Below are 17,071 nucleotides of genomic sequence, written 5' to 3'. Positions count from 1 at the left end.
CATACTCGACAAAATACCAAACCATCATGCAAATCGTACATCTTTTAAAAAAGCAAGTTTCCAATTTTTATTAATGGATTAGAAATTCCATTAATACTCCTTTTGGTGCCTGTCTGCCTGACACTGAATGTCATCTTACATCCATATAAATCTATCAATTAATATAACAACTTCACAGCTAACGTCACAAATGTCACGATATCATGGAGCCGAGAATCCACACCCATTAATATTCAAAACAAATTCCCATCAAATTAAACTATCAAGCGTCGACGACATGTGAACTGCATTTAAATGCTAAACTTTAAAAGCAACTATAGCAATAAACGTGAGATCATAAAGCAAGAGATTATCATATTAATAGCATATCAGGGGCACTCTTGTCTTCTCAAGCAAATTACAGATTCTTAAGTGTGTTACCATACCGCATGAGATCATTGGTTCATTCTAGCTTTATACAAGAATGCTCTAATAATGATAATGATACATGCTTTACAGATTTACCCCGGTCATCAGATCCTGGCATGCCCGTATACAACGTATGGACATTCTCTACTCCCTTGGGAGCATTCCAATATGAGTTACAAGACTCAATTGCTAGGCATATTACATAAGCTTTCATATCATACCGGTTACTCTGGGTGGAGAGTGGCAAAGTGTGGATGACAGTGACACCTTGCCAAAGGACGCTAGGTCATGGTGGGATTCGAACACACGACCCTCTGATTACGAGGGGAGAGTCAGAACCGCTACACCATGACGCTTCCACTAATCATTACTCCCCCTCTCTCATCCCAGTCCCTGCTTTATCTACTCTTAAGGATATATTTAGAAACGACCTTGACAGACAGTAGTATGTTTTTGGAACTGAAGCATCCCTATAAAACATAACCTCCATATCCCTACAGGGAACATATTACATGAAAACACCATCCCTTTCCCCATTTTCAAAGACAACAACATCTTTTCATGAACGGCGCTGCTAAAGTTACTTCCCTTAAGGATTCAGATTACAAACATACAACCCGAGCACATTTTCTTCACCCATTTCGAAATATTGAATTCTCTTTCTCTTGTTAAGATATCGAATCCAATGAAAAATAGTGATAATGCAACCACCGTAAAAATTCTCGGGTTACCAACAGATCGATGATTCTGATGGCATAACGGGAGACATGGCAAATGCCTGGTGGGTCTCGTCCAGATACAGCCACGGTGGCTACTGCCAATTTGATGTATCTTTCTTAACTCATTTTGCGCAGGGTCGGTCTGTAATGCGACACCGTCGAGTGCTCTGCTCGAGAGCTTGGGGGAGATTCGTAATGAGAGTACCTCTTGCATCCAAGCCATTTTGGATGGATTTAAACTCTGCCTGATTACAGGATTTGTAGGTGTCTATTGTCATCTTTAAAACTGCCTTCTTTATTGGGGCGTCGCAAGAAACTAATGTTTATTTCCGAATCAAGCACGCAAGTGCAAGTCCTTGATTAAATGTAATTCTATAGTTGATCTGCGTTCAATTGTAATTCAACTTTCCTGCTTTAAAATAATCACACTTACTTTTGGATTTATGCTTGAGTTTGAATTAAATGTCAGTTTCTTGCAATACCCCTCCCACTTGGGAGTGCTGTGGTTGAGGAGTCAAAAGCAACTGACTGGAGACACAAAAGTTAAGGGTTCCATCCCCGCCACAGCACTATGTCCTTACGCAAGGCATTTATTCAGCTACATTGCGCTTTTACTATATAAAATAAATGAAAATACTGTAGGCTTTATCGATACCAGCATGTATAAGGATTCCTTTTTTAATTCCTTATAATATAAAAATATTGTTTGTTTTCATATTTTATAAATATTCTTTCTCTAAGCTCTATTCTTGTGCTATATCTGTAGTCTGTTCAAGTATTCCCATTACGTTCATTTAAAAAAAATATTCTTTTATTGTATATTTATTTACAAAGCATATCTTATATGCCATGTTTCCAGACCATTACTGTCCATATTTCTGCTTCTCATCATGTTAATAGCTAAAATTTGGGTGTCACACAAAATAAGGCCATGCATTTGAAACACAAAACCATAACAATAAACATCTACTGATTCATGCAAAGTGGAAAGCAAAGAAATTCTTTAAACAGTGACGGACAGAAAGCACTAATATGAAAATTTTGTTCATTTATATGCTAGGGGCACAAACACAAGTTATACCACCAATGGAAGAAAACCAACAATAAAGACATACACGTCATGAAATTATACTTCAAGAATGTTCTCATAGTCCCTATTTTTGGTGCATTACTAAAAGTGTTGGCAGCTTGATGTGTTAATATTCAAGTTAAGGATGTGAAGCATTGAACTATATGACTACTGCTACAGTGAGAACAGGCTTTTTGATGATGTGGGAGTGTATTTATCAAAGGGTTGGTCAATGACATCTTTCCAGCTCCACTCATGATTTTTAGTCAAGACCCAGCTGCCTAACATATCAACATATCTTTGCTAAGATGAACAGTGGTCATTGCTCTTTGATGTTTGAGTTTAAATGAAAAGGAGCAAGAACTCTGTAGTTTATGTGGTGCTTTACGTGCCTGGTGAGGATACGTTGCTCATTTGACTACTTCACACTGTCATGATCTTCAGGAAGCACTAGATCAGAGCCAAAATAAATAGCACAACATCAGCCTCTAATTGTCGTTATTGCTGTGCATGTGAACAGCTTCTAGGGTGAGTTAATGAAGCAAATAACACTCTATCTCAACAAAGGCAAGGAATTCAAGAAAGAACTCGACAACAACAACGAGAGAACGGATGGGAACAGACAAGTCAAAGTCAGCTAACCACAAGGATGGACTCACCTTTCGTCCAACTCCAGTCTGTGTCTGGACTGCGCCTCCTCACCGTACCCTGGGTAGCTCTCTGCAGGAGGGAACACCCTCCAGTCCTCGCCCTCCACGCCTCTATGGGGGTGGGAGGTGGTGGAATGGTGGGTGTGGGGAGGGAGAGAGTGGGAATGAGAGTGGGAGAGGCCACCGTTGCGGTGCGAGGAGGCGGATGGGTCGGCCTCGCCGCCTCCTCCTCCGAGGGCCACATTGTGTGGCATTTCCACTGACCTATCAGCATGGTGCTCGGGGCTGGTCCAGTCGTGGATGCGCTGGCTGGCGAAATCCCGACCACGGCTGCTGTCCCGCTTGGAGCGGCTGGATGGGTGGTGGGGATCGCAGTCGTTCTTCCCTCTCCTGCTGCTATGTGACGATGGTTGACTGGTCATACTGGACACACTACCTCTCCTGTCTGAGGACTGCCGCCTGTCTAATGAACTCTCACTCGATACAAATGGCCTACAAAATTGGGGAGGGGGGGAAATGTAAATATTAATTATCAATAATATCCCTGGTGCAAGAGAAGAGAGTGTCAAGAACTGTCAGGAAAGTGACATGTCTGGTCGTAAGAATATCTGAACCTGTACCATTTTTCAGCATCTTAACATATTGTGTTCATTCTCTACTATGATTTTCATTATTCTGCAAGAAGATTCCAGAGTGGGAACCACAGATGTTTTAAATGAGCAATACCATGCCAAGCAACTTTTATTAAGGATCCTCCAAGAGGATATCAACTTGATGCCATCACTCTTAAGAGTCGTCACAATTTTCTAAAACAGGATCCTGTTTCATAAATACCTGCTTTACGAATTTTGTAACAAGTTCACGATCAACCAATCAAATCAAATGATTTGAGGAGCTTTTAACTGTTACTGTGAATCTGTTATCACAGCAAGTTGTGTGAAATGGGTCTGCAAACTTACTCTAAGGCCTCGGTGGGTTCGTCTCTTACACCTCTCAGCGCATCTTCTCTCATCCTCCTCGGTGACTTGTTTTCTATCCTTGATCTCTTGTTTCCAGATTTCTGAGGTGAAAATACAAGAAATTATATAAAAAGGTGTACAAATTACACGAGAAATAAGTCATGCCGTAATGATATTTATTTCCAATAGTGCATCCAATAGTAAAAACAAAATGTTAGCTGAACAGAATGTATGTTGATTCCAGCGCAGTCTTTAGATCGCTTTAGAGCTGATTCATATTTCAACAGCAAAGCAGTATGGAAAATGTACAGAATGAAATGTACATTCAAAAAGTTATCCAGGGAAGAACAATTCTAATGAATGTCTTTTCACTGAGGAATGCAAAGAATATGTATATATCTTTATTCTTTCTGTTAGATATATTCCCTATCAGGCTCAATCCAAAAAGACATATTTTGGATCGTCTTTTTTCAAAAGTCTACAAGTAATCATTACAAATATCTACTTCTATGATTCTTTATAAAATCAATATTTGTGAATTCAGCATAGGAAAATCACAAATTCCAACACAAGCCAACGTTTAGGGAATGAAGTAGATAATCTGGAACAACCAACCTCCTTCTCAAGTTCAGTTTGTTTCCTCTTGACAGGTTTAACGATTGCTGTTAAAGGTTTTTCTGGCGGGTCAGTAGAGTCTTTCCGCTTCTGAGTTGACGGTCCAGGTACATTTTGTTCAAACTTAAATACACTAGACTTTGGCAAGTGATCAAAGAGGTCCCGTCGTAACCTGACAAACACAGATGGTTTCCCATTCTTGTCGTATTGGATTTCAGGATGACGGTCTAAAGGACGCGACTGCTCATCAACAAAGTCTGCCCTGATCGGGGAAACGATGGGGTCCATGTGAGCAAAGTCATCAAAGGGAGGCCTCCGATGTTCATATGTGTCCAACGGCTCTGGTTTCACCATGTACTTATTATCGCCCTTTTTCACACCTGGCATGCGCTTCCCGCTCTCCGGCTCAACCTTAGGTTGCCTGACAGGGTAGCTGGTGTCCAAGGTACTCAAGCTACTGTTCCCGCTACTGCTACTACTACTACTACTTGTGCTTGTATTGACGGCCGCCTTAGAAGACGGCCGCAATGGAGTCCTTTCATCCTCTGAATCAGAATCTGAATCAATTAATGGAATAGACTTTGGCACACGCTTTTTCTCAGTTTGCTTGGCCCTTTGTCCAGGTTTCTTTTCCTGGGTTTTTGTACTTGACTTTGCTCCAGCCCCAGGTCCAGGACTCTTTTTACTTATACTACTAGCACTTTTACTCGACTGTTTACTGCTCTTAGCCTTACTGCTCTCTTTAGAATTTGATTCCGACTTCACACGAGACGAACTACTAGTGTCTTTTGCACTGCCCGTTTTCGAGCCACTGGAGTTGTCTGTCCTTGACTGAGGGCGCTTTACAGTTGGCTTACTACTGCCCAAAGGCTTTGAAGATGATTTGCTACTTCCTTTTGATTTGACAGAGCTGGGGGATGCTTTGGAATCGTGCGAGCTCTCTATGAGTTGATGAAAATCTGTAAAACTGGGAGGTTGGCTGGTGTTGTATTTACTGAAGCTGTCGTGATCTTCGTTGTCCCCGCTTTCGGCGCTCTGTTCCGGATGCTTGGACCCTTCGTTAGGATCTACCCTGGAATTGGAGAGAGGGTTCTCCACACTCGGTGGTTCACGGAATGAAGGAGTACTTGGCGCCATCTGTGGCATCTCCTTCTGCACCTTTCGGATCTGGTTCATCAAGCTGTATGACTTCTTCTGAAAAGCAGAACAAATATTGGATGGTGAGAAATCTGAAATTACTGAATTCTATATTCATACATGAACCCATATTCTTAAATCCATAATTAGTCTAAGCATCAAATGTGGCAGTTTCAATGGCCAACTACATATCTCTTAATTATTCAGGGTGTTCCTGTGCTTGACGATGAACACATGAGAAAAATGGATAATGTACAGTCATACACTTGAAAAAAAAATAGGAAGTAAATTCTTCTAATGGTTTCAAATTGCTTTGCGAATCTGTGCAAAACAGTTTATATTTCTATAATAGCATCAGATCAAGAGACTGGAACAAAACATTCTACCTTTGGCGGAGATGGAGGCGGTGTCTCGTCAACCTCACTCTCTTCGCTCTCACTCTCGCTTTCCGATGTGTTCTCCTCTGCATCCGACTCACTGCCAGAGCTCTCCATGTCCGTAGATCGCTTCATCTCGGACGATGATCTGCGAAAGGGGGATACAAAAAAGAAAAACAAAATCATTAAGCAAACAATTATTTCTTTTTCAAAAACACATTTGCATGCATTTGAGTCCTTGGTTACAGTCTGACCAAAAGCTTCTTTCTCACTGGAGTCAGGTCGACTTTTTCAGACCTCCACCACCTCTTTCGCCAATCTTACTCTTTAAAATCTAAATTCTGACCAGCAAAACTAGGCTCTAGCTGAAAAAGGCATGTACATTTAAGATGCAATACTTGTGTTAGGAAATGATTAAGGGCATTAATACATTACAATTTGGGGTTCAATAAAAATTCATTCATTCTACAACCAAGAATCAAATTTCTGAGGTCTTGTAAGAGAGAGTCCATGACACATCTTCAGATATAAGAAGATGAACCTCCAACACACTTCCAACAAGTCTCAATACTTGGTTAGGAAATGGTAACGCATCAATAAATTAGTATTTGGGGTCCAGTTAAAACTCACACATTCCACAACAAAGAATTAAAACTTTTTAGGTCTTGTAAGAGAGATTCTATGACCCATCTTCAAAGATTATTAAGAAGATGAGCCTCAAACACTCTCTAGCAATTTCATCTAGCAAGTCTCAAGGAGGAGTGCAAGACAGTAATCAGGTCATGTCTCCGCTGGTACTTGCAATATGACACATCTTTATGCCACAGTCACACCAAATGTCACTGTGATATCTCTTCTGAATACAATCTCTACAAGAAGCCATCTTGCCTCTATTAGTATTTGAAACTTAAAAAGCTCCACGTACAAGTGGGAATGAAGGCATACAATTCAGTTCATCTATATAGTACGGCTTTTCTCAAAAGAATGTTAGCTGAATGGTTTCTGAAAATGGTATAATATTAATATCCTTTATTAAAACTTAGTACACACAAGGAAACCTCATATAAGAATGTTTATGAATCACAAGTGTAATGACATTTAAAATTTTAAAAGTGCATCAAAATCAATTCCCATTACAACTGATACATGCATTGTACTAATTTCACTAGTACGCCCAGAGTTGACAAGAAATGAGTGCAGATTATTATTAACACCTCCAGAGTCACTGAAAATATGATCAATTAAATCCAGGTGAAAGTGAAATGATTTCACAAGGAAGTCCATCTGACACCCATCAAGCAAGAAAATCAAACTGGATAAATTTTTTTGCAGGTTAAAGAATATTGAGCTTTAATATGTATGATTAATTAGAAAGGCTTTGCAGAAGTAACGTCGGTGGGATATTATGCCTAGAGTAGAAAATTGAAGGTTCTAAATATCTAGATCAAATTTCTTACAAACAGACTTGGCAACGGATGGATGGATGAGTGAATAGACTTAGAAAGAAGAAAACATAAAATAGACAACAGAGATGATCTAGAGAGATGTAAAACTAACATATCAACCTAACTCTGAATGATTAGGCAAAATCATCAATGTGATTATTTCTTATCTTAACTTAAAACTCTGACTCATCAATTGCACAATTTCAAGGAACTTTCTTTTTTCCCTATCATTGGAGATTAACCTTTCAAGGAGGTAGGCCTAATTGCTTTGATCTAAAAGTTCTACTTCCATAATGCAAACAGCAGTGACGGGGGCATGCAGCGATACAAATAGCTTTGAAAGAATAATAAACGATTCCCTGAGAAAAATCATTCCAATTCAAAAGGCTGTGATACAATGACTGATTGGTCCTTACAAGTCATCTTTTATAGAACCGCAACAATTGATGCATTTTTTAACGCCATACAATAAAGAATGGAGGAACAGTCATCGACCTCAATGACTTAACTGTGAAATCAATTGGTGGTCGTTCTCTCAGACTGCGCACCTTTTTTTATTTCCTCAAAGTGAATTCATCTAAGTAATAAAGTACTTGTTAAAATTACACAGAAGGAGACTCTTCTTGTGCTATTCTAGGTGAGAGAGAGAGAGATTGAGGGGACTGGACAGACCAGTAATTGATAGAGCATGGATACCAGACTACAAGAAGAAGCAAGTAACAGTTCATCAATCCCCTAAATCATATTTCAGGGACATGTATTGTAAACATTTGCATCAATGAATAACTATCTATACCTTACATCTTGTCGTGAATATGAAATTAAGTCATTCACATACCCCACCGGCTTAAAGCATCAGCTTGGTGTTTGAAATTCAGCAGTGGTTTTGTGAAAAAGGGTACCGAAAACGTTGAGGTATGTATCAAAACAGGAACATTCATTCTGAGATACATGTATTTTTTTCCATTCATCTTCAAACTTGCTGTAACGAAAAGCACTTCCACCCCACTAATTTGAATTCATGACAAACGTTCACACAAAATAAAAAACACCATCGCTTGCAACAGACGCAATAAATACTTGTGTGAACTGGCTCTAAGATCCTTGAAGGATCATCATTTATCTTATCCTCCTAAAAATGCTCTAGAAAAGACTGACTCTGCTGCTTGGGGAGTGCAACTGCTACTTCAAACAAATACGGACACCTTCCTCTGGGCATTATGCAAACTGCGGAGGCTCAAATCCGCAATTTGGAATAAAGACTCCCCCAGTCGGCTAAAGCTAAGCTGCCTGGCACTGTGGCATAGATAAGTAAGTGGGATCTCCCTTTGATTTTCTCAGATCAAGAGCGGGCCATACATATTCATGCCAGTGCTATACTCATGACAAGACAAACTGAACGATGGAATAATGGCCAATGTGGGGGTGCTGTCCTTAACATCAGAATCGTTAGTAAATAAATTGATGTAACTTGTCATAATGATAATTGTATGTCCTCAGCAGTATATATTTTTCGTGCCCCTATATACATTCAGTTTCAATTTTCATATTAATAAAGTTTTCAGCTCATTTTTAATGAATAATGATTAGATAAACTTTTTTGCTAAATGATGATACAAAAAAGATTTAATTAACTCACTGATGCTTATGGGAGCTCTGGTAATAGTATGATTGATTTCCGAGTTTGATTTTCATTTTTTATTATAATATCCAAAGCGGGAATGCATGTATCACAAGATCAGTAATTAGCCAGGATGTGTGCAGATTACAACTCAAAAAAAAGGAGCCAATCACAATGGGTGTGCTCAATTTTCTGGTATTAGAATAAAAAACATTGATGAAAAATCAAACTCAAATACCTGACAGAGAGAGTTTGACCTGGTTAGTAAAGGTCAACTAGGGGTGTTACCAACAGGCATCTGAACCAGAACAAATTTCAGTAGTAGAAACAAGCATGAGCTATCAGATGCGTTCAATCGATTTTGAATACCCATGGTTGTGCAGAATCGCTTTTTAAGATTGTTGTCTATTTGTGTTCTGAAAGATATTCATTTCCATGCTTGATGTAAAATGGCTTCTTTGACATCCTTAAGTGTGTATAGAATGCAGTGCTATGATGAGATTCTTGCCTAGGCTATAGCAGCTTATTTACAACGTATTTTGCTAATCTACATGTATTCTCATTGACCGAAACTCTAAAAATAGGCTTGGCTGATTCTTTTAGCAGATGACAGACAGGCATCCTGCAACTCTTGCTTCCTTTCTCCATTCATGTCGATTTCCGCCCTATTTTCCTGTTATCTGATACGGGAATTAGACATCTACTAATATGAGGCATTCTACCATGCGTTGTAATAATAGAAATTTGATCACATGAAGAAAGTGGTTAAATAAGGTGGAGATTGAGCATAGGTTTAAAAAGAAATGAAAAAGTTTCCCTTCAAATTCAACGACTATAAAAATACAGGCCCTATATGTATCATACCTTGTAGAAACCTATCTAGTACCCTTTTTACACAGGATTTTCTTAACCCCGGACTATTGCTAACCCCGTACTATCCTTAACCCCGTACTATTTTTTTCCTTTTCACACATGCCAAATTGTTATTGCTAACCCCGGATAAGGAATGCTTGCTTTTTACACACGAAACTCGCTAACCCCGGACTAGTGGTTTTTGTCGATCATTCGTAGTACAAGTACTTCACTCGTACACTTTTTACACACGCTAAAATTTCCTTAACCCCGTACTATAGGTGGGGCTAAATTGCTAGGCTAAATTGCTATTTAGCCCCACCTATAGTACGAGGTTAAGCTTAGCCCACTTTCGTTTTACACTAGCGATCTTAACCCCGTACTATCGCTCTTAGCACCGCAATTGCTGGGATAACCCTGCTTTTTTGCAGGGCCAAATAATCCCGTACTATAGGTGGGGTTAGCCCACTTTGCAAAAATGCTGTGTAAAAAGAAAGTGGGCTAAGCTTAACCCCGTACTATAGGTGGGGCTAAATGGCAATTTAGCCCCACCAATAGTACGGGGTTAAGGAAATTTTAGCCTGTGTAAAAAGGGTATAGGAAGTATGCTTGCACTAGTAGATTTTTTTCCCTCATTTCACTCCGCAAAAGAAGAAAACGTCCTTAAGTTAGGGTGAATGAACGTGCAACTGTGACTTAGCTATTATAACCCAGATGACAGGTAGAATTAAATGCACGACATAACAGCCACTTCATAAAAATACAGGCCTAACCTGGGACTACTCTTGCACGGTCATGCTGAGTAATAAAATGGTCTGATTAATAGGACGATTAGGCCTACCCATTATAAGTGGCTGACCAACATAAGGTCACACATATTGTCATTCGGATCATGGACCTATTTTTTACCCTCTGATATATATATTTGCATTTAAGGATTGTGCAAAATTAACCAATGTTCATGATGGCGATGAAAGATTTCTAACATAATAATAAATGAGTAATTTGAACTATAGAACATGAACTTTAAAATGGTTCATGAAGTCATTATGACAAGCTAGAGGTGATACAGTTTTTCATTTGTATCCCTCCCCCATTCCTTCTCAAAATTTCACAGATTTCTGTGATTTTGTTCTGGCCGATTCATTATGAGAATAAAAAAAAGAAATTCACAATTATTTTCGTTATTGGTTTAAAACACATTCATCATTGACTTCCCTCAGTTGACAATAAGCTAATTTTCATTTTCACAATTGCATGAAAGAGGAGCATGTACATGTATATGGAGAATACACCCCCCCTTCCTCGCCGCCTACCCCCACCCCCATTTCCATACCCATCCCCAATTCACATCAACAGTCATGCCATTTGCGGCTCAAATTTCCTGCTCTTTCCCCTCCCGTTTTGTTCTGCAAAGCATTACATGTCCTGATAGAATTTGTGGTATGCAGGTCACACACATCGACCAATGCTTTTCACCGAACCATGCCGAGTTGCCACACAGTAAAAATGGCCCTTTTCCTCATCTCGGTACATTTGTTTGCACAGGGGCTCGTGATGAAAAGCGCAAAAGGTTATATACATTATGTTCTTTTCTTGGATATTTCACAGTATTTATCCCCATGTTGTGAATAGCAAGCTTGTCACTACATGTAGGATTAGGTTCTCAAGGTGAGAAGTGAAAGAGTAAAAACAGAAATTGAAACAGAAATCAAATCGGAGAAAAATGACATAGAAAGATGAAAGGTGGTTTCAGACCGCCTCGAAGTTCGCCAGTTCCAGGTATTCTCTGATCGGGAAATTTACCCCGATCAGAAAATACCAGGTATTTTGGTAATGTGAAAGCAAACTACGCGTAATATCCCCGAAAGAAAATACCCGCTAAATAGTAGGTACTTGGCGAAATTACGAGAACTTTCGTGGGATTTTTCCAAGGTCGCAGGTATTTTGGCGATCTGAAAGCAAATTACGGGAACTTTTATCCCAGCGTGTCGTTGGGCGCGGCGGCGTGGGTGGCTGTTGGGCTAGTGATTTTGAATCTCCCGCCTTGCCTGCTTATCAGACCATACTGCGCATGCTCGTAACTTCGGGAACTTATCCCGAAGGATGTGTTTCGGGGCGGTGTGAATGCAGGAATAATTAACGGGTATTTTTTAGCCTTAAAAAGTTCTCGTAATTTAATGGGGATTCTTGTGATCGAGGCGGTTTGAAACCACCTATAGAAAGATGAAAGGAGGGATCAAGAGAATCCCTGTGAGTTATAGAAGGGGTTAAGAAAGGAAACAGAGCAAAAGGTAGGAGGGGGGCTTCATCAGCAAATACAAAGAGAAAATTCTAAAGAGAAAGAAAATAGAGGGGGGGGGAGAAGAGTAAGAGAGGGAGGGGTAGGAGACAGAGTGGGAGGGATGGGGGGGAGGAGTAAAACAGAGAACAACTATGAACCAAACACACACAAAAATGAACTAGCTACACCAGGGGCCCGTTTCATAAAGCTGTTCTTAGTTACGAATGACTGTACGCATGACTGGTGACCATTTCTTGTGCTAAATGATATCCCTATGTAACTGATTTAGCACCAAAGAACAGGTTTCAGTCATGCGTAAAGTTGTGCGTAACTTTACAAACAGTTCTATGAAACACCACCTGGGTATAAATGAAATCTGTTACAGAAGAGGCACTATAGAGAAGAGAGAAATGCTAATTCAAGAAATGGCTAAAATGAAGCAATAAAATATGCAAAGTGGGAAGAGTGAATTTATAATAAAAGTACAATAATTGTAAGGCCATATGTATACAAAGCTCTAATGAGTGAAGCTATTAGTACTAAATTAACTGCTTAGGCCTTGAGCCAGTGTGGTATCATGCCCCTTTTGACTGAAAAGTACAGATACGTTGTTTGTCATAGATAATATTAGTACAAATCGCTCAGTCCAAGGCTGACAAGTGAGACATGTAGCTATTTCAATCTTTCAATTATGATTGATGGGATATTTCACAAATATTTTGGTGTGTATCATTATTGCTGGAGGCAAATACCAATGACCACCCAATTCTCCAACTTGTAAACTTTTTGCTGAATTTTAGGTACAATGGAGCAAAGTTGGAATAAAGCAAAAGGGAATAATGATGTACACATAGATCCTACTGTATATGATGTAAACAAGTACAGTGCCTATGAAGAAAAATTGTTTATTTCTAAATTACGACTTACTTCCTGTAGATTCACAATACCAACCCTCAGAAAGCCAAATCTTGCAGAAGACAGATAACGAACGTGACAACAAACTACATTTCCAAAGTCTCCCAATAACTACATTTCCAAGTTATGATTGAAAGTTTATAAGGTTTGAGGCTATAGTAACTGATTTTAAAAAAAATCAGGTTATGTGACTTGGGCTTCAAAGTAGATGATATTCTAAGTTTGACAGGATATTTAAGAGTGAAGAGCAAACAATCCTGACAAGAAAACGTGGGTACACTCCCCCGTAGTCTGTCCTACTTTCTATCATCAAAGAGGGGGTGGGAAAGGGAGAGTCGGTGGCCCTCAATCTATCAGACCTCATTCAAGTCACCCTAAAAGAAATGTAAGCATGCAAAAAAAAGAGACCCGTGTCATAAAAAATGTAAGCAGACGGCCAAGGGTGATTTCCCCCCCCCCCCCTTCCCCAAAAATGAAATAGCCAGTGGGTCACAGTGCATTATAATCTCTAAACTTGATAGGTGGGCTTCTAAGCAGCCCTCTTGAATTTAATACTTAAAACTCTCACTTTACAATTTCAGTGATACTCTATAAGTACAATTTCTAATCTCATCTAATAATTGTGAAATTTCACCAAGTAATATTCTTTTCATGAATGTTTACTTCCTGACTGTCATAATGCAGCTCTGATCAAACAATGGAAATCAAACACCATACTTATCCTTCTTATCAAACGAACATTAATAAGGATCCAATTTAAAAAATCAATCAAATAATTCAACGAGGCCATTCAAACAATGATCGCAAGTATACATCACAACTACAATACAATTGTTACAATTGTATTGAGTATCGTAAAGCTGGACTTTGGTCTTTCATATACTATTTATGGAATTTCTCTCGACTATCAAGTGACAGTCCCTCTGAACTCAGTATTGATCTGTTGTGTAAGTTCTTTCAGGCTGATAAGATGACATGTGATTGAGTAGGTGGGACTGAAGACAACTTGTTTACTACCAAATGTGGTTACATTAAAGACAAACAAAATTTGTCTGTTTTTTTTTAAGGCTAAATATCATGGGTAGGCGGAATATCTCATCGATATTTCCTGCTTTGCTTGGTTACAAATGCCTACCTCTATAAACTACAGAATATTGAATCTGATTACATCATTGTCTCAATCATTTACATATCACCCATTCAAAAACAAGTTATAGAAATTATGTTTCAACTTTCCTCCCCAACATTGATCTCAATATAAATTTGGTCATTACACTGCCCTGGAATTAAATTCTATATTTTCACAAAGATAAAAATCAGAACATCAAAGACTAAGTCCAATACTAGTAGTTGGACTTGGTGTTTGATGTTTCTTTTCATATTCTGCCAAAAAAAAAATTCATTTCTTCACTGTTGATACCTCATAAATGTATCAGTGTAGCATCTTTCCGGTGATTTTGTTTCTGAGCCAATCAAATGCAAGGATTTCAGTAGCTTGTAACAGTTGCCAGTGAAAAATCACTGACCATTTGTTTCATGAAACACTCCCCTGGTCCTAGTGTATACTGTCTGCATGTATTAAACAGACCATTCGATCCAATATGTTCCATTTATATAGCGCAGCTTCTATAATTGCATATACTCTGTACTGTGCATGATACTTGGTGTCATATTATTACCCCGGCTGTAGCTGAGCCACAATATAGGCACTAGAGCATTCAAGGAATAAATCCTTCCGGGTACCCAATCACCTCACCTGGGTCGAGTGCAGCACAATGTGGGTATACTTGATTGAAAGACCAGTATTGTAACCACTAGACCATGACGCCCCCACAAATCCATCTACTTGATGCTTTCTTTCACCCTGTTCCCATCCCTTCCAAAGAAGAATAGAACTCACTGCCAATCAATAAATGCCATTCAATAACTACACAAAATACAATAAAAGAGATGTTACAGTATATACACTGTGAACTATATTCAACCAGTGTGGTCCACTTGGTTATGTAGTACTGCATTGAAAATTTCAAGGTCAAGGACGGCTTTAATCATACGTACATGAGATATGAAATGAATAAAAATATATATTAATTCCACATTTCCAAGTACTGATTTTTAAACACTTTGATGTTATAGCTAAATAAACTTAATTTGTTCATCGATCCCGATTGCGTTGGGATTCAATATAAAATTTTGATTAGGGGGTCAATGACGAGAAACTGTCCATTTAAAGCAAATCAATAAACTTCTCCAAAATAATTGACACTTAAATTGGGAGTAAATATTCATAAGTATATATGAAAAGTTCTTAAAGCATCTACACATAATCCTAAAATGTGCTTTCTATACAGCCCTACCTGAAAAGAGAGCATTGGAAATATTGACTTAGTGTACCTAATGTATGGAAACTAATATAAGCAGTAGGTTGACAAATATTACTGTAAAAAAATAATGTCTTGCTGTTCATTCAAGTACTTGAGTGTACAACTACAGTGTTGTATTGCAAGTCATTGACGTGTAAAAACTGTAAATAGATCTATTAACAATTAGCTTGGTAATCTTGTACAGCACCATCACCAACGAGGGGGTGATGTCGTCATAAACCTCCCTGAATACGTCAGAGCTCTGACTTGACAACTAACAGACAAGGTGAACAGACTTTGCAATCAAAAACTCAACTATTATGATGAAGGATGGATCAATAAGGCACCATTCACATACAAAATTTAATCACCTTTTTGTCAAAAAAATTATATGATCCTGCCATTGTTCAATTGGATATGAAGGTATTGTTCATATTGGAAATTACAAGGGACAAATTCAATCTCTTGTATCTTTTTGTTTAGCTCTTTAGGCCCTACCTAATTCACATACAAAATTTAATCACCTATTGTCAAAAATTCAACGTTCCTGACATCGTTAAACTGGATATGAAGGTATTGTTCGTATTGGAAATAATGAGGGACAAATTCAATCTCTTGTGTGTTTTTTTAAAGCTCTTTAGGCCCTACATGATTGTTTTTGAAAGTGTAATCTTTAGTGCTCATACAAAGGCAATGTTCGAATTTGAATTTATGAATGATACTATTTCAATCCCTATATCGAACTTTTTCACTTAACAATAAAACACAACCCCAGGCTCACTCTCCGCATAGTACCAAACTGCATTATTAAATTGAGTTGCTAACTGCTCTTCATATCACAAATGCATGTATATGGGAAAATCAATATTCATAAACAAAGCATTTGTGATCAACAATCAAGAATTCTTCACACATGAATGCAGCAACAAAATCAATGTACAATACAAACTATTGATCAGAGAGGCACTGTTGACAATAGGATTTAGAAATAATACAATCCAGATAACGCTGACAAATCCTAGAATATATTTTTGTAGGCGATGACAGTACCAATAATAAAGTGACAGTGCAAAGGAATTATAGAACAATAAGCCCCATATCAGAAAATAGAACAAAAGTGATAAAATCAAATTTAAATATCACAAGAGATAATGACACCTATAGAGGTATCAATGCTAATTATGTATCATGGCAACAATAATACATAATTACTGTTTATTCAATTAATCAATAAATCACAGCAGTGACAGCACACAATGAATACTGATTAGAAAGCAAACTTTGATGACAATAATAATTACTAAATGTGTTATTTATTATTCAGCAAATGAAGGACCTGACAATAAACCTATTATGAATGCTAGAATTTGTCAACAAAGATCTTGACCCGAACTGGTTCAAGTTACAAACAGATATTTTCCCCCATTCTTTATTCTATCGTACTATAATATATGTACTTCATGCAACGACAGTGATCATAAATTCATACTGTAATACACATTCTACTTAGCCATTGTTATCTGTATAATACATACAAGCACTGTAACAGTTCAAGTGTTGTTCACAAGTCTGTCATGAAATTATACTAACTGCAAATATTTGGTGATTTACGAGTGAAAAGAAACCATGATCATGAAGCATGATTAGTCCAGGGGAA

At 38.2% G+C, this 17,071-nt stretch overlaps 1 protein-coding gene across 1 annotated transcript in view; it reads right to left on the bottom strand.

Annotated features, from left to right (window-relative positions):
* The window catches only part of LOC121430614 (AF4/FMR2 family member 4-like), a 65,421-nt gene that overhangs the window by 24,806 nt on the left and 23,544 nt on the right, over positions 1-17,071 (bottom strand). The window contains exons 3-6 of the mRNA XM_041627963.1: positions 5,944-6,082; positions 4,421-5,614; positions 3,806-3,906; positions 2,856-3,338 (exon numbers count right to left, since the gene is read on the bottom strand). Coding sequence (XP_041483897.1) covers positions 2,856-3,338; positions 3,806-3,906; positions 4,421-5,614; positions 5,944-6,069 — 1,904 coding nt within the window. The 5' untranslated portion in view covers positions 6,070-6,082. The remainder of the gene's footprint in view (positions 1-2,855; positions 3,339-3,805; positions 3,907-4,420; positions 5,615-5,943; positions 6,083-17,071) is intronic.

The sequence above is a fragment of the Lytechinus variegatus genome, chromosome 1 (genome assembly GCF_018143015.1).
Source record: "Lytechinus variegatus isolate NC3 chromosome 1, Lvar_3.0, whole genome shotgun sequence".
Taxonomy (NCBI): domain Eukaryota; kingdom Metazoa; phylum Echinodermata; class Echinoidea; order Temnopleuroida; family Toxopneustidae; genus Lytechinus; species Lytechinus variegatus.
Note: the sequence above shows the minus strand (reverse complement) of the source record. Positions and strands in the feature narration are given on the sequence as shown.